This window comes from Ambystoma mexicanum, chromosome 1q (genome assembly GCF_040938575.1).
Source record: "Ambystoma mexicanum isolate Mex_15411 chromosome 1q, UKY_AmexF1_1, whole genome shotgun sequence".
NCBI classification, from domain to species: domain Eukaryota; kingdom Metazoa; phylum Chordata; class Amphibia; order Caudata; family Ambystomatidae; genus Ambystoma; species Ambystoma mexicanum.
In genome coordinates, this window is record NC_090922.1 from 1,473,934,881 (window position 1) to 1,473,954,179 (window position 19,299).

A 19,299-nucleotide genomic window follows, 5' to 3' on the forward strand; every position below is an offset into this window, starting at 1 on the left:
TGGAGCTTGTATTGTGCTGCGAAGGATATTCGGGATGGTGTTTCACAGATTTTGTCCCCTGCTTGTTCATCAAATTCTCTGGCAAGTCTTTTTCCCATCTTTCTTTGAGGCAGAGGCTTGGGTGTCGCACGCCATGGTTTTAGGCAAAAGTCTTCACTGGCTCCCGGTTGCTTCACGGATTAAATTCAATTCCCTCTAGACATCTGCGTTCGTCTGGCACCAACTATTTGTGTGCAAAGCGTTTCACTAAACAGAGGGCAGGAGGCTGGCTCCCTTCTATGGAACAGCCTCCCCCTCCCTTTGCGTCTTGAGCAGGGCTTTCTTAAATTACAGAAGCTCCTCAAGCCTTCCCTCTTTACCTCCTCCTTCCCCCCTTCTCCCCTGCTAATCTCATAGTTGCTTTGATTGGTGTCCAGAGCCCTTTGCATCCTCAGGGCCCTGACCTCCCACACGGAATCGCCCCAGCTTCTGTCTATCCTCAGCACTTGCCTCAGCACACCCTCCGTCCTGGAGGCTCGCACTTACCATACCTTGTACTTCATCTGTTGCTCACCCACGAGCACGGGCACCCCAGCACCTACACCCACTGCCCCCTCCCTTCTGCACTTGCATGTTCTGAATACTCACAAGGCATAGTAGGTTCGTCCTGTTTTCCCCTCCACTGTATTTAATATTTTTTATGTATTTCAATGTGTCTCATTCCCATGTCCCCTCCCTGTTGGCCGGCGGGCGCTTTGAAACAGAATTTACTTGCTTTATAAGCGCCAAGCAAACAATAAATAAATAAATAAATAATGTACGCCTTGATATTACGCAAATGGGAATGCTACTAGAACAGTGCACTGACTTTTACTCCAAAATGTACTCCTAAAAAATGCACGTAATCAGAGCCCACAGTTGACAACCCTTACCTAGGCTTGGGTCTGTGGGGCCCAGGGCGTGTGGAACCACTCCTCAATGGTGTAGCACTTTGCATTCACAGCGTCCTTCCTATCCGTATACGTGTCAGTGTGCACGTATACGGAAATGGATATGAGGTAACAATGCATAATCGCACAACGTATACACCCCGCTTTTATACCTAATACAGGCTTCCAAGGCGGCACTACTATTCTTCATTGGAACACTGCGTATTGCGTGAATCTATACAAACTGGGCATATATGCTTTGCGTTTACTGTTGCGTAAGCGCAAACCTTCATCGTGGCATACTTTTCGCCGCGATGAACATGAGCTCCTATGAGATTCAGACACATAGTGGAGACCAAACTATTCCTCTGTGAATATGCATCGATTAGAACATAATTGACTGACTTTTGCCCTCTTTTAGCTGTACTTTCTCACCCCATAGCCTTTTTGTGCTACAGAATTATGTGCTGTAGAAAACACAAAAACAAACAAAATGGTAACCTGGCTATCTAATATCCTTAGAATTGAAGTGTATCTATTATGAGCATTCACTGTTTATTAGTTTGTTTTTACAAAACAAAGATTAAGATACAGATGTGTATTTATGCTTTATTTTTTCTAAATTATTACAATATTTTGTAAATGTGTTCTGACGTCCTGTAGGCTAAACAGGATTATCCGAACCGTTTTGAATACTGATTAAGATAAAAATAGTAAATAACTACCAAAACAGGAACGTTACCTTTTCTTAATCCTCACTACATCCCTGTGATGTGTAGGCACACACTCTCTGCATAATAACTCACTCTTGCCAGACGGGAGTTTCAAATACAGAACCCATGCACAGTGTTGCCTAGTACAACGCTTAAGAACATGGCCAGCCCCAAATACATACTTTCAATGATGGAACCGTTGATTGTATCATTGCATGTAGGTTTTATATAATAGTAATCAGAAAGAACATTACAGATTAATTATTCTTGCACGTGTTTCTCTTTGAACACTTCAGTTACTCCTGCCTCTTACCAGCCCCCTGGCTTCAAGGAGGGAATGTCTGAATCTATGGAATTTGAGGGAATCCCAGTACATGTCAAAGTCGCAGATGTGGAGACTTCTTTCCACATGCTGAAGATACGCGTGACTACAGAGCAAGGGAGAATGGAATTCATGAATAAGCAGGGTATCCTGAAAGAAGAGCAAGCAAAGATTAATCAAGCAACAGAACCAGCCACAGCCGTAAGAGATCTGTTTTTTTTTGTTTTACAAAAGTATGCATTCTTACAAGTTATTTCTGTTTATAGAATGATAATGTGTTTTTTTCTCTCGCATAGGATCAACCTTTGAAATCTTTCTGGTCTGGTCTTTCTTTGTTTGTAAAATATGCATTGGATTTTATAACAACGTTGAACACAATTGCTCCCAAACGTAATTTTAAGCATATACGATGTAGTAACACCGTTTACAGATTCCAGTTAGGAGCAGCACATTTAACTGAACCCCCATGGAAGTCCATACCACGCAGCTGGTAAATGGAAGAGTCTAGTGTTGCCTCCTGTTTGCCTGGCATCCAAACCCTGTCCCTTCTGTAACCCTGAAAAATAGAACAGGCAACATTCTAGAAAGAATGATCTATGTATTTTACACATAATCTAAATATTACTGCCTCATTGTTTACCTGCATACCCAGGTAGCCTGATTTGTTTTAACTCTAGCTAGACTTGCCGTATTGCCTGCACACCTAGATAGACTCCTGTGCTACCAGTGCCACCTAAATCTTTAGATAATCTCACTTATTGCCTACCTACCTAGAGACTGCCTCCACCTGCTTAGCTGGATAGACTCATTGTGTGTACCTGCATATCCAGATAGCCTAACCGTGATAATTTGCATACTTATATAAAATAATTGTGCTACCATCACTTTAAGATATCCTCACTGCGTCTATGACCTTAGTAGCTGGATTGACTCATTTTGTGTGCCCATGATAAATAACCTCAGAATATTACTCACACATTTAGGTAGACTCCTCTTGTCGCCTACATAATACTGTGACAAATTGCTAGATTTGCTCACTTCTCCCCAGTGTAGAGCCTTTCCATGTGAGGCTAGGGAGGTGAGCCTGCTATGTACTAATCTCCCTAGGGGTGGCGGTAAGCAGGACCTCACAGGGAGAGACTTCCCCCAGAGGGACAGTGACTCTCGTTCCATAGAGGAAATCCCTAAAGTCCCTTTCTCTAACACACACCACGACAAGACCATCAAGTCAGACCACTGTGTAATATTGTCATACAGAGTTCAGGTTTTCTCCAACACTTAACGAGGACTATGAAGAGGAGGAGTGGTGGAAAGGTAATGATGATTACTCCCAATACTGTGACAAAGAAGAGTGAAATGCAGAGGTAGAACATCCATCAGACAGTGAGGAGGGACTACAACCCTCTGCTGGGGAGGGCTCAGCAACCTGTGATAAAAACAGAGGAGGGACTCCTCTTAGAGTCAGACATGAAAGGATCCCCGGAGCTTCAAACCAGCCAAATCGTAAACCAGCCAAATCGTGGCTAAAATGTGGGAACGACCAAACCTCTGTCGGGATGAAGAAAGGAAGAAGGTGCTACTGGACAGAGACCTTGAAGGAAACCGAGGTTGTCAAGCGGAGGGAAAGGAGACCCCGAGAAGAAATAGAGGATGTATACTAATTGACTTTTTCACAATTGACCTCGGGAGAATTGACCTAATTTAAAAGGTCAATTAGGACATATATGCTGGGGGAAAGCCCCCGCAACCCCACACCCAATCCAAAAACCCCAGCAACCCCCACCCAATCCCCTTATATTATTTATAAACCAAAACCAACCCAATACATATGTAAAATAACTCAAATAATATAAAAGGTCAATTGTGCAGAAGGTCAATTAGAACCACTATAATTAGGTCAATTAGGACAAAGAGTCAATTGTAAAAGGTCAATTTGGATAATACCGAAATAGAAGCAGTTGAGAGCCGTGGTGTGACCCTCGAGTGGTTGACCGCATGGTCCGACAACTGCGCTGAGACCGTTGAAGCCAGGAAACCGCAGAGCTGCTGGGAGACGCAAGACGCGAACGGAACCAGAACGCTGTTTGGAAGACCCTCACCTGAGATGAGTGACGCCAAACCCTCTGAAAGAAGGTAATGAGGATGGCGGGAAAACCGGGAACGGATATGATATGATAGCTTATTTATATAGCCCCTATACCCAATGTGTTTCAAAGAGCTTCAAGGCAAGGGAGGGAACAAGGGAAAATACAATGACATTCTTACAGGCCATGAACAGTAAGTATGTGAAATTAACTATCGTACTCTGCCTGACGACATTTCAGATAGTGCAAGAGCTAAGTACTCTGCCTGACGACATTTCAGATAGTGCAAGAGCTAAGACATAGATAAGGAAGGGAGGGGGAGAGTGGGAAGGAAATGGAAACAGACAGGCGACTACTGTACTAGGCCTGACGACATTTCTGGTAGAGCCGAAGAAAACAAAAGGTGAGGGATAGGGGTGCAGAAAGGGAGCGGAGGAACAAAACAAGCGACTATCGTAGTAGGCCTGACAACATTTCAGATAGTGTTGGAGGAAGGGGGGACAATTAAGGGGAGGGAGGAAGAGACAGACGAGGTTGCTATCATACTAGGTCCAGGTGGGCGGGGTTTGCTAAGTGGGGAAAAGAGCGGCAACCAGGAAGGCACCCGGTGGGTGGGGCTTAGGCCAGGTTCCTAGATCCACTTGCACATGCTCCCCATCTGCAAAGGAAAAGAGGCTGGAGGGCTCCTTAAGTAGGGAAAAAGAACAGCAACCAGGAAGGCATTAGGTTGGCGGGTCTTGCTAAGTGGGGAAAAGTGGGTGAGGAAAAAAACAAGTAAGGGGGGGGGGAGAGACGGACGAAGTTGCTATCGTTCTAGCTCCAGGGACAATTCTGATAGAGTAGGTGCATAGAAGAAATTAAGGGGAGGCGCTAGGAAAAGGGAGAAAGGGAGAGGAGGAGAGAACAGTCAAAAAGAATGGAGAAGCAAGAAGGGAGCGAATACAATTACAGAAGTCAGTAGTAACACATAATATTGCAAGCCTGGGTACAAGATGAAGTTCAGAACAGCATGATTCAGGGCCACCATGAGAAATGGTGATGCACTGTGAATCAATTAAGTCCATGAAAGTCAAGAGCAGCAACCAGGAAGGCAGCAGGTGGGCGGGCTTAGGCCAGGTGACCTAGATCCACTTGCACCTGCTCCTCACCTTCAAAGGAAAAAAAGGCTGGAGGCACCAGGTGGGCGGGGCTTGCTAAGTGGGGAAAAAGAGTGGCAACCAGGAAGGCATCAGGTGGGTGGGGCTTAGCCAAGGTGACCTAGATCCACTTGGACCTGCTCCCCATCTCCACAGCAATACAGAGTGTAGCCATCCTACATGTGGCAGTACTTGGTCGGAAGTTAAGAAGAGTAAAGAATACTTAATATATATTTCTTTTATTCAGCATTAAGCCATTAAGAGTAGAACAACACAGCATGCAATCTCATCAAAATACAAAAGCACAATTAAGAACAAACTGATGCACATGAAGGAACTAAACCCTGGTTACAAAATTGATTTGCTCATAAATAGAACCAATCATCACAAAATATAGGGGACAGAATACTCGCAACACCATCAATACGTGCTTAGATAAAATATGCTAACCTAATACATAGATTAAACAACAAATCTATTAAAATCACCCTTTGTATCGGAGAGAACCAATGCAGCCCCCACCATTAAAACACATCTTAGATACACAGATACTAAATATCCTCGGTAAATAGTTATACTTTAGAGATATTCAACCCTTTCGATCAGGGGCATAGTTCCATGCTAATTTTAGCTCTCACCAACCAGGCCAAATGGATGAATTGACTCCTCTACGGACCCTATCCATGTCCTCTGTGCATTTGCACTGTTCTAAGGCTTCAATGGCATAACCAATCCCTAAGACTCTAAGGAATGACCTTAAATAGATTGACCTCAGGGTAGTTAACTGCAGGCACAGTAAGAGGCAAATCTTGGTTTCCCCATCACTGCCACACAGGGTGCATCTATCTAAGTTACCATTACCCCAGGATTTTGTAAAGGAGGCTAACATTTGTTGGACAATACCTTAGTAATAATCTCATAGAGTTTTTTTAACATGAGCGGTCCACGACAAGCTCTTTCCCCCTTCCAAGTTCATTACATGAGTCAACTGGTCCCTGAATTATACAAGGGACGGGATATACCACAATCTTAGCCAGTGTAATACAGGTTTTAAAGAAGCCATACTTTCTATAGAGCTCAAATCCAGTTGCATCCGAATTGAATTATTCAGAACCCCTTGCAGGGTTTTAAAAAAATGTCCTCAGCTATCGATAGGCAAGACATGGTGGAACAACCCCAGAGTTCAGCTCCCTAAGTAGCCGCAGTTAAAGCATATTTCTTGTACAATTCTAATGCTGGCTCTACTTCTCCCCTACCATGATGGGTAAAAAAGGCACGGGTAGCTCCACTATATTTTTCAAGATTGGAACGAGCTTTAACCAAGTTGGGCCTAAAGCACTTTTTCATGGAAACAAATGTTTGCTCGTATTCTGCATGCAAAACATAATATACGTTATTTTTCTGTCAACACGCATGTCTTTTCCCTGATATTTTTATGTTAGCAGGGGAACATTTTTCTCATGTCTTGCTTTAACTTGCAAATACACTTGTAAAGCCGTTTTTGCGTCAATGTTTAAAAATCCTATTTTTCATGTTAAAACGACCTTGGAATTTCTTCTTCCTTTTTGGATTAAAATGCTGCTTTTCCTTTGGTAATGACAGGTAGACCTTTTTCACATGGCCCTTCAGTTTTAACTTTCAAATACATATGCAAAGCCGTTTTTGTGTCAGTTTTCAGAAATCTTGTTTTTCATTTGACAGTGACCTTTCAATTTCTTCTTCATTTGTGAATAAAACATGCTGCTTTTCCTTTGGTAATGACAGGTAGGCCTTTTCCAGCTGTCCCTTCAGTTTTAACTTACATGCAAAGCCGTTTTTGTGTCAGAGTTTAAAATTATGCTTTTCATGTGATAAGGACCTTCAGTTTGGGACCTTTGATTACACCCCACACCAGTGGAAGGCAGGCAGCACTCTTTAATCCCGACCCTGGGGTGTGAGTCCCAAGAGTGCGTGCAGTAGTAGTTGAAGAAACGAAGCCAGGAAGCAGAAACAGCCCACAGTCGCAGTGATTGTGGAGTCGGGAAAGAGAAGCTTTGTACTCCAAATCAACCGAAATACCTTGCTGGTAACAGTAGCCAGCTTTATTGTCACTAACGTGTCTATTCAAGCAAGTTGTTCGTAGAAGTGGGAAGTCATATTAACAAGTGAAATGTAACACACAGTGAAATTATCAAAGCTGAAACACCTGTGTATATTGAAAGCCTTTTCTTTTCCCATTCTTAAGTACAACTCAATGCCGAGCAGTCGCGTGGCTCTTGTTAATACGGAGAACCCTGCCAGTAAATCTGATGAAGCTTAATTGACTATCACGAAACGTTACAAGCACAGTTTTAACATCTGAAGAAGTCGCGACTGAAACATTGTTTCCCGGGTACCTTGAAGGCTAGAGGCTGACCGAAAGGTGGGAACATGCAGCTTTTGAAGTTCAAAGGGAAAACGAAATTGCGTGTGCGTAATTTAGTTTTTATTAGAAAACTGACTTCTTGTAACATCCCGAACAATGAATCAGAAATTATTAAAGCATTTGAAGCTGAGCAGAGAACAAGTACTTCCCAAGCCAATAGGCCAAACCCTAGCTCATCTAAGAAGTGATCGCTGTTTTCTAAGAGTTGACAAAGCTGTGTTCCCTCAGAGACCTTTAACATAGAGGTGATAAAGGTTATTTAAAGCTGGAAACAGTGGCACTACAACTTTGGAATAACCATTGAAGAAACTGTGTGATTGAAGCTGGGGAAGGGAGCTCGGTACTTGTTCAAAATAACTGTGGTTAGTAGCTACAAGGCAGAATAAAGAGTGCCTTGTCAATCTGTCGAGGTTGATGAAGTCTTGTGGAAGATGCCTTATCCTATAAATTGCAGTAGCAACAGCAGAACTGTGGTCGCAAGTACAATTGTCAGAACTGTAGTAGTTGAATGGGGTTTACCCAAAAGAAAAGGAAAAAAAAGACTGAATGCACAATCAATGAGCATTCGGCCTGGTATAATAAATCGAATCCCATGATACTGAATAAAGGGTTCCATGTAATAATGCCGCCACAAAAATATCGCCATACAAAAATATTGCCGAAAAATTGTCATTTTTTGTGGCAACATTATTGCATGGAACATGCGGGGGACACCCCCGCAATCCCCAATTTTTATATTTTTTTTTTCTATTTTTTTTGCCTCTGTCGCCATATATATGGGCGATACTATTTACGGCGACCATCTATGTGGCGATATTATTAGATAGATGCCCAGCTTGGGACAAACATCTGAAATACAAAAAGCTGGGCTTTGCAATTTTGTAATTTGAGCTTATTGTATTCGTTTTTTAACGTAGATCCGATGAATGTAGCAGAAGCAGAAGTCAACTGTGGGGCAAGGGATCCTGTTCACACATTGTCATTAAGGGAGCTGCTGGAGAGAGAGCAAACTCTAAGCAGAAGCATCCTGACAAGATTGTATATAACAGACATCACAGAAGTTGCAAGTAGAAGAGTTGTTAAGAAGAAGTGGTACTTTTTTCTTAAACTTTGTCCGTCCTTTCCTAGAAGGAAGCTATCCTGGAATCCCATTGGTGCTGTTGTTTTCTTTGGGGAACTTCAAAAGGGGAATCTTTTCAGCAGCGAAGTAGAAGTCATCCAAGACACTGGTTGTTTGGTAACCCTTAATGTATGTTTTCATGTTTCTTTAAATGTTTATGTTGTTTAGTGATTGTGAATACTAGGAGGATTTTTCATTAGATCCTAGAGTAGTTAGGGATTTCCCTGGTTCAGTAGGTTTAGTTATGGTTTATTGTTTATTTAATGTTGAACCTTGAGAAAACTAAACACAGTCTTGAGCCTCGTTTTGCTGACCACTCACACTGGACTACTGATATTTTCAATGTGTGGGAGACTTATCTTATAAAGGTCCGGGATAATATCCCGCTTCAAAAGATTCACCCACTTCACCCGTTTTCTTGCATGTACTGTGACAGCCACAGTTTGGGTTTATGAGGGGGACCTATAAGTGAGAGGGGGGGTTAGAAGGAAGCGAAAGTGAGCTCAATAACGATTGGTGGTCGCTTTAGTGTCGATCAAGGATCGTAAACTTAGCTATATGTCTCCAACCCCCAAAGGAGACTAAGAACCTTGAGACCCAAAAAACGTGTGATCAGCGGGTTGATCTTCAGAGAATTGCCCATTACATGCCTTTAAGCCAAGCATAGAAAGTAGGCGATATATTTCAACTGCCAGATTAAGTGCGCGCTTAGGCAGGGCTGCAGACAGAGATGGTGTGTCCCATGCTACATACCGGTCATCCCACAACCCTTCCAGATCGACCAGGGGGTACATTTGTAGATGGAAGTTGCCTGCTACCACTATTTAGTTGGTCATACCCTTCCCAAGTGGTTACCAATTCACATATATCAGTGGAAAGGAGTCATTCTCCTGATCTCTTGTTGTTTGGAACGGTTGTTAGGGAGAATTCTCTGTTAAGGCTAAATTCCCAAACCTAGTGAGTCCCTCAGCAGCTTTGCTGGATTTTTGGGGTTTATTTTTTCTCCTGCTAAGAGTGAGACTCTTTTTCTCCCACTCTTAGACATGATTTGAGATATCCTTTGACTTTGGAATGTGTTTTATGGGCTATGGGATCTTTTACTCCATAGGGCTTCATGTGTTTTTGGTATGTGAGTTACACAGCACCCTCCGTGCCGTAACACCGGTGTGTCATAGTGACCCCCAAACATAGAGTCCGTACCCTGGGACTGACTACTGTCTCCCAGGGCATGTAAAGTCACCATTGGCTTTACTAGTCCTAAATTGTGAACAGAACCAGAACAAACCATCATGTTGTGGGCGTACTGGTAGGGGCAATTCGATTGCCCCTGGGTCTGTTGTTCGAGGGGGCACTGTCCAGTCCCCCCTGAGCGAGTTTTGGCTGGTGGCAGTGGATACTATTTTTTATATTCAACCGCGAATATATTCCTATGGGAATTTCCCATTATTCAAGGCTAATACTTTTTAACATAGCCTCAAACATACCGCCGGTTTATTTATTTAATATTAATTCACGGGTTGGTATTTTTTGCCAGAACCCGGTTCCAAAATGGCGTTTGTGTTCGCTTCTGTGAATCCAATCCCAAGTCGAGCCCTTTGTTCCACTTTTTGGCGGGCTTCTCCACAGAATCCTCCAAAAGTGGTGCCTCTCTGTCTGGGTACCACATGGGGTATGGGAGGGGGTTTAGGCACCCTGGACTGCGTTGCCTCGGCAACTCAAGTCGCACTCTTGTATGATTGGCCCAGTGGTGAGCCGCCCGGCTCACCACTTAGCATGTTTGAGTGACAGCTAGGACTGATGAATGGGGTTTTCTGCATAAAAGCAGGGCTTTGGGGACCTTTGAGGACCAAAGAATCCGAAGAGGGAGAAGCTGAGCAGACCTGCAACGACGACACCACCGGTGGAGCCCTGCTGAACCGACTCACCACTTCTTCCAACGACAGAGGAGATCTTCATCCCAAATAGTCTTCTTCCTTTCACTGGTGGGGATAACCAGTTTGCCCACCTTTTTGACTTCCTGGATCATCTCGTGGCCGCCTTGCCAGTGCCAAGCACCCCGGCAACCGGGATACCATGTTTTTCCACTACCGCGAATAAAGGGATAGTACCTTTTTACCGGAGAACTCCACGGCTAGTTTCTTCCCTGGCAGTGCAACAACCTTCAGCTTTCCTCCACGTCGAGATCATCTCTTCCTCTGGACGACGCCGCGACTTGCATCCACTGCCAGGAACAACTGCCCCCGCTGGAGGATTCTTTCCACTTTCAAGGTACTGTGTCTGTCTGGCCTCCCTCGCAACGGTCTGTGTGGGTTGTCTCGTAAATCCTCAACTTACCACTTGGGTCGGCCCTAGGCTGGCTATCTGAACTTTTCTGAGCTGAACTGATTCCTTTTTAAAATCTCTGCAAGACTTTCCAAGCCTTTTAAAGTGTGTGATCTTGGGCGCATTGGTGTTCTACTCTCTCCAAGAGGGAGCCTGGCCTCTGAACTGTTTGCTCACAAGTAGACTTTGACTTTCCTGCCTTGCTGAGTGCTTCTAAAGTATTGTGTTGTGTGCTGTTCCTAATTTCTGCCTTTTCCCTCCCCTTTTCTTAAACTTATTGGAGTGCCATCTTTAGTTTAGCGCTCACCTCTGTCTGGAAATAAGTGGTGTTAACTAAGACTTGTCTAATAAAGAATAAGGGATGTACATATATTAATAGTGACTGTGTTTTTGAACTTGCTTATATTAATATGGCTAGAGTGTTTCTAAGTGTGTCTTTAAATAAATAATTATATACTTGATACCAAAGCTCTGGTCAGTGTTTGCTTGTGCTACTGTATTTTGGTACCTATCTTGTATACTCTATATACTGTCTAACTCTTCTTGAGAGAAGTCTAGCTGCTCAGCCACAGCTACCAGGTAAATCTGGGTGGTACAGACTGCTACCAATTGGGTTTACTGCCAACACCTGTAGTCTTAAGCCTTTTGCAGTGGTCCCTAAGGCAACTGCACAGGTTTCTGCCTAACACTGGTGTACAGCGGTGGGATTTGTATTGAGTATACAATTTAGTGTGCTTATAGATACTTTAGTGCAACTAACCACAAAGCTTAGCACTAAAAAAGTTATTTTCTAAACCTGTCAACTATGGAAAGTTATAGTCAAGAGTCCCTTGCTACAAAAACTGCTGATTGTTTAAGAGTTCTCTGTAAGCATAAGAATCTCCTGACTAAAGGCAAGAAAATGGAGCTAATAGAAAGGTTGTTAGCAAACCAAAGTCTGGATGGTGGTTCAGAGGAACCTACCACTCCAGCAAATGTAGATAACAGCAATGATATTGATGTTGATGCTAAAATTGTTAATCTTGAGTCAGAAGCAGAAGAGGAGGGTGAAAATGATGTAGTTGTCTCCCCTGGGCCTCTACCTGCCCTGCCAGCTGTACCTACTGGATCTTTACCAGGTCCCACACTTAATCCTCAATATCTGGAACTAGAGAAAATGAAACTTGAGTTGGAGTTTAAGAGACTTAATACTCAAGCAGAACAAAGACACCAAGAACTGAATCAAGAACTAAGGCTCAGGGAAATGGTGCTCAAGCATGAGTTAGAGATGAAAAGATTGTCTGTGGAAAATGCTTCTCTCTCCTGATCCTCCAGGAGTTCCAGTCCCAAAAGACCCCGGATGCCTAAAGAGCTTGTGGGTGTGTATGAGCCTAAATTGGATGTGTTGGATTGGTTGAGTTTGTTTGAGTATAATCAAGGGCTCCAGGACATCACAGGAAATGCATTGCTTACCGGTTGTTCTCTAGGCTCCCCCCTTTTGCAACTGATGCGGTAATGGAGTTGGGGGAGGAGGATAGGAAGGATTATGAATGTGTGACTCTAGCTTTGATAGCTAGATTTGGGAAGTCCCCTTCCCAGTACCTTAAGAGGTTTAGGACCCTCAAAAAGCATGATGGTACCCCTTGGGCTACCTGGGTGAGTGAAAGTTTGAAGAACTTAGAGGGATGGATTAAGGGTTACAAGGTGAACACCTATGAGGGAATGAAGAATCTTGTGATGTTGGAGTCAACATCAGTGATTCAAAGGAATTAGATTGCAGAAAACTATCGAAGGCTGCTGACTTGTGGGTTGCCAACAGGGCTACTCACAAGGACTCTGGGGTAACTCAGAAAAATGATGAGGGGAAACAGCCAAAAAAGGACTCCAAAGAGAATTCTAATAATTGCAATCCCAAAGAGGGCCCCAAACAAAACAATAAGGGTAAGCCACAAGGGAAACCAAATCAGAGTAGTGTACCTTCTGGTGGTAAAGCAGAAGGAGGTCAGAGCAAGCCACCATTCCAGAAAGCATTTGGTAAATGCTATGTTTGTAGCTCGCCTGACCATGTGAAAGGAGATCCCAGATGTAAGGGTAAACCTTCAGGGGTCCAGCTTGTCTCCTTAGCCTTCGCTCCAGAGGAGGAAGTACAAATGGCAAGTGGAAACTTTCTACTACTGGCTGATGAACCCATTGGAGACTCAGCCAGTGTTTCTTTAGTGTCTCTGGTTCTGTGGGAACAACAGAATTATATGTCTATAACTCTATCCCAGATAATACTAAAGAGTATTATAAGGACAGTTTCCAGGTGAATGGTCAGGAGACTCCTGCCATTAGGGACACTGGGGCCAGCATAACTGTGGTGGATAAATCTTTTTTTCAGGCGGAGGATGTTGCTAAGGCACCCAAACGCCTCACCAAGTTAGCTGGGGGACCTGTGCAGATGCTTCCCCAATTACCAGTTCTCATCCAGTGTAATGACGTGACTGTGAAGATACCTGTCAGCATACAAAGTGAGGTACCAGGAAGGGTTCTGTTGGGTAATGACCTCAAGACTCTTGGAGTAGTGTCACATACCCCCAGACCTCCTAGTAAAAGGTTACAGGAGCTTGGCAGACCTGCAAGGGAGAGAACCATGAGAGGTACTCCCAAGGAGATGATGAAGAAGGATATCACTCCTGCTCCACTGGAGTTACAACTTGCTATCTCGGAACAACAAGAAGCAAAGGGGAAACCCAAGACTTCTAGGAAACAGCCAGCAGCAAGCACTCCAGTGCTTCCAACAAGGACTTCCACTAGGTTGTCCAAAGTTACACCTGTAACTCCACCTCCAGCTGAGGCTGAGAGGGAGGTACAGCCCTGTATGGTTGAGCTAGACTCTGAAGAGGAGCTAGTGGAAGGCCAAGAACTCATTGGAGATCTGGATCCTGTTGACCATCCTGAGCTGCAGTCTTTACTGGCAGAAGGTGGGCCCAACAGGGCAGACTTCAGTAAGAGACAGAGAAAATGTCCAACTCTGGAAGGTCTTCGCCAACAGGCAGCTTCTCAGGCTGATGGGCAAGAGCCTGGGAAGAATAGGTTGCACTGGGAAGATGGCCTCTTCTACAGTGAACCAACTGAGTCTGCACCTGGAGACTACAAGCGGCTTGTAGTACCTCAAGAAAACAGACAACAGTTCTTGCAACTGGCCCATGAGATTCCTTTGGTTGGTCACTTGAGTTTCAAGAAGACCAAGGAAAAGGCTCTCACTCTACATTTATTGGCCAAAAATGGGGGCTGAGGTAGATAAGTTTTGCAAGAGCTGCCACACCTGCCAAACTTCTGGTAAGGTTGGTTCCAAGAATGTGGCACCGTTGTTGTGGGAGTCCCATTTGAGAGGGTAGGGATTGACATTGTTGGTCCCCTTGATCCCCCAACCTCCTCAGGCAACAGGTTTATCCTTGTTGTAGTAGACCATGCTACTAGATACAATGAGGCAATTCCTATGAGGACTGTTACAGCTCAGGCTGTGGCTAAGGCCCTCCTTGGTATTTTTACCAGGGTTGGGTTTCCTAAGGAAGTAATCTCTGACAGGGGGTCAAATTTTATGTCCCACTACATGAAAGCCATGTGGAAAACCTGTGGAGTTACTTACAAGTTCTCTACCGCCTACCACCCTCAGACAAGTGGGTTGGTAGAAAGGTTCAACAGAACCATGAAGAGCATGATAGGTGCTTTAGAAGATCCCCTTAAAAAAAGTGGGACCTCCTATTGCCATGCCTTCTCTTTGTTTATAGAGAAGTCCCTCAGTAGGGAGTAGGTTATTCTCCCTTTGAACTTGTTTATGGCCATCCAGTCAGAGGTCCATTGGTCCTGATTAATGAGGGGTTGGAGGGGGGTTGGAGGGGATTAATGAGGGGTTGGAGAGTGCTCCTTCTCCCCAGGCCAGTCAGAGTGACTGACTATGTGATAGGTCTCAGGAGGAGAATGTCACACATGATGGCAGAAGCTAGTGATAACCTGAAAGCTGGGTAATCTTTGGTCAAGCATTGGCATGACCAAAAGGCTAACATGGTTGAGTTCACTCATGACCAGCTAGTTCAAGTTATGATCCCAACAAAGCAGAGGGCCTTGCAAGATAAATGGATGGGACCCTTCAAGGTTGTGGGTAAACCTGGAGAGGTGAACTATCTGGTGGACTTGGGCAATCCCAAGGAGGCTCCCAGAGTCTTCCACACCAACAGACTAAAGGCGTATGTCTCCAGGCCTGAAGTAGGAGCCTTGCTTCTAGCTTCAATGGAAGAGGACGAAGAGAGTGAAGCTCTCCCTGATCTCCTCAGAGGCTTACCCTTAGATGAAAAGATTGAAGGAGTAAATCTCTCTTCGAATCTGACACCTGAGCAACAAGAGGAGTGCAAATCCATGTTAAATCAGTTTGCCTCTCTATTCTCACTTTCACCAGGCTTGCCTCTTGGGGACAGCATGATATACTCACTGGTGACTGTCTGTCAGTCAAAAGCAGAGGATATAGAATGTCAAAAATGTAAGGACCCACATCAAAGGGGAGGTCAAGAAGATGCTTGATCTCGGGATAATAGAGCCCTCTACTAGTCCATGGTCTAGCCCAGTTGTGTTAGTACCAAAGGCAGGATCCAAAGAATTGAGATTCTGTGTGGATTATAGAGCTCTTAATGCAGTCACCAAGACTGATGCCCACCCTTTGCCAAGGACAGATGAGTTGGTGGATAGACTTGGTTCAGCCAAGTTCGTCAGCACATTTGACCTTACGTCGGGCTATTGGCAAATAGCCCTGACAGACCATGCCAAGGAGAAAACTGCATTTTCTACACCAGCTGGCTTATACCAATTTAAGGTTATAAGTTTTGGATTGAAAAATGCACCTGCAACATTCCAAAGGATGGTAAATCAGGTTCTGGCTGGGATGGAGGACTTCTGCACGGCATACTTGGATGACATTGCAGTATTCAGCCAATCCTGGGAAGAACATGTTAACCACCTAGGACATGTTTTGCAGGCTCTTGGACAGGCCAATCTGACCATAAAGGCAAGTAAATGCCAGATTGGTCAGAGTAAGGTGGTCTACCTTGGGCATGAGGTAGGAGGTGGAGAAATAAGGCCTTTGCTCAGTAAGATTGAAGCTGTGCAAAATTGGACAACACCTACTACTCAAACCCAGGTAAGAGCCTTCCTAGGCCTCACTGGGTATTACAGGAATTTCATAGAGAACTATGGGACCATAGCTTCTCCAGTGAATGTAATCTACTCTCCAAAATTCCCTAAGAAGGTCAAATGGAATGAGGAGTGCATTCAGGCCTTTGAAAACCTGAAGAAAGCTCTGTGCCAAGCACCAGTATTGAGAGCTCCTGACTAATCACCAAACCTTCATTGTGCAGACAGATGCTTCTAATGTAGGTATAGGTTCAGTCCTTAGCCAACTGGATGAGAAAGGTAGGGAACACCCCATTTGCTTCATCAGCAGAAAGCTGAAGGATCCTGAGACAAGGTGGGCAACAATTGAAAGAGAATGTTTTGCTATTGTGTGGGCACTGAGGAAGTTTAGGCCATACTCGTATGGCTCTACTTTTGTCATTCAGACTGACCACCAACCCTTGAGATGGTTGATGCAAATGAAGGGGGAAAACTCAAAACTACTGAGATGGTCAATCTGCCTGCAAGGGTTTGATTTCACCATTGAGCACAGGTCAGGGTGTCACCACCAAAATGCTGATGGTCTCTCTAGGATGTATGTCATCGACTAGAGGTATGAGATTCATCCAGGAGTGGATTAAATTCTCCTGTCCCTTAGTGGGAGGGGCTGGGGGCGAGTGCTATGGAGAATTTTCTGTTAAGGCTAATTTCCCAAACCTAGTGAGTCCCTCAGCAGCTTTGCTGGATTTTTGGGGTTTATTTTTTCTCCTGCTAAGAGTGAGACTCTTTTTCTCCCACTCTTAGACATGATTTGAGATATATGTTAAAAAGTATTAGCCTCCAACAATGGGAAAATCCCATAGGAATATATTCGAGGTTGAATATAAAAAGTAGTATCCACTGCCACCAGCCAAAACTCGCTCAGGGGGGACTGGACAGTGCCCCCTCGAACAACAGACCCAGGGGCAATCGAATTGGCCCTACCAGTACGTCCACAGTACTGGTTCTGTTCACAATTTAGGACTAGTAAAGCCAATGGTGACTTTACATGCCCTGGGAGACAGTAGTCAGTCCCAGGGTACAGAGTCTATGTTTGGGGGTCACTATGACACCCCGATTCAGGAGAAGGGAGTCATTCTTCTGGAAATATGTTGTTTTCTCATAGTGGTAGGGATATAATAGCTTAGAGATGGATGGATAACAGATCATATTCTTTTGGACTTCCCTAAAGACGACGAGGCCCTTAGTTGGTTGGTTAGGTAGGGAAACCCATTGGTTAAGGATAGTCAGGCATTTTTCTGCTATTATTTCGATAAAATACCCAAAAACAAGAGGAACTGGTAGGCGGCCTCATATTACTAACCTCACATCTGGTCTGACGTTTGATATCACCTGCACAATTTGAGTGTTTTTCTGCATTACCAATATACATGTATTAACTACATAACTAGAAAGCAGCATTGTTTCTTGCCTGCTTATCAAGATTACAGCGGCCTGCTACCTAACTCTCTCGATAGCCTGAATTGACCAGATTCTCAAAACCAAAAAGGTGTGCAATTATGAGATATGTCAACATTTACAGCAGTGTACATCTCATAGATGCACCAGTTTATAAAAGGAGTGCAAAATGTGGGCAAAATATGCACAAAATGGGAGAAAGCATGCAAATACACCACATTAAGGTGGAGGGACCCCAACAATTGAGCATAGATGCACCAAAATCATAATTCACAAAACCAGACCACAGAATTGTCTCTGTAAATACCCTTTAACATTTGCTCCATTTAAAAGTAGAGAAAGTGCCCCCAGAAATGAGTGACCTATCTAATCAAAGAAGCACACAGTGCACCCGAATCACAGCCAACAACACAGTATAAAAGCATGGTATAGAAAGCCAGATAAACATTCCCAAAATGGGCAATCCAGAAGGCAAAATACTGCTGCACCTACTGGAGGAAAATGATACATGGGATGATCACCGTATTTCAGCTGGCTGTTGAAGAGGTCTCCCAGAGGTACTGCTTCCCACCCCATATATCACTGGAAATAGTGAGTCTGTGGCAGCCCATGCCTTACCACCACTAGTCAATGTACTGTCAGCCCTGGATTTCTTTTCAAAATGCTCCTTCCAGATCACTGATGCCTATATATGCCAGGGTGTTCACATAGGCATGTCTCATTATATATGTACCAGCGCAGGATTTGTGAGGGCACTTTATGACATACATGGGTACTGTGTTACCGTTGATTGCACTCAAGTGGCCCTAGAACTCCTCAGCCATATAACACTTGTACAGGAGTGAGAGGACATTAGAAAGTAGAACACTTTCAGTGTGGCTTTCTAGCAATCACTCTGCCAGTGTGTTCACAATTACATGAATTAAATGCATAATTCTACTCTACATCAACACAATCCTAGACATTGCTGCACAGAATTCATGAATGGCATGGCAAAACTACCACCTGAGACATTTAAATGGTATAGTACTTTTTTGTGTTACCCTCACTTCAAGTTGGGCAAATCTGTTCAATGCATATTTAGAAAACCTCTATGTCTCATCAGTATAATTACTACTGCACTATTACAGCAGTTGTTACCCAGTGCATCTGCTTCTTTACCCCTGCCATAATTACACAAATTGCATTGTGATAGAAATTGTGTGCCTTTCTATCTGGCCCTTGTGCAACCGACTGGCATAAACACTGTTCTCCATTGCATCTGTCTCTTTTTATTTTCCTGCTGAGCTCCACCATATCCACACTAGTGGCACTGTGATAGAAATTGTTCTTCTTTGTCTCCCTTTGTATCTACTATTTGTGTCTAGCTACTGCTGACCCCATAGCATAGTTACTGCACTTTGATGGAAATGTTTCTTCATTGCATCTGCTTCTTTGTGTTAATTGCTGAAACCCTTGGCATAGCTACATCAGTTTCACTGTCTTAGAAGATGCCCCCCCCCCCACTTTCTATCGGCTACGTGTGTTTTCTGCTGATACAGAAACTGATCTCCATTTCATTTGCCTCTTCTTGTTACCTGTTAAATCAATAACATAGCTACTTCAATTGCACAGGGATAGAAAATTGGTCTACACTACATCTGCATCTTTGCACTACCTACTGAACCCAAACCTTTGGCAGACCAACTTTACGCTGCCATTTCAGTCC

The 19,299-nt window shown here is 44.0% G+C and overlaps 1 protein-coding gene across 1 annotated transcript in view; it reads left to right on the plus strand.

Annotated features, from left to right (window-relative positions):
- Positions 1 to 19,299, plus strand: part of LOC138549910 (HORMA domain-containing protein 1-like) — a 1,553,847-nt gene that overhangs the window by 881,029 nt on the left and 653,519 nt on the right. The window contains exon 11 of the mRNA XM_069642372.1: positions 1,918 to 2,144. Coding sequence (XP_069498473.1) covers positions 1,918 to 2,144 — 227 coding nt within the window. The remainder of the gene's footprint in view (positions 1 to 1,917; positions 2,145 to 19,299) is intronic.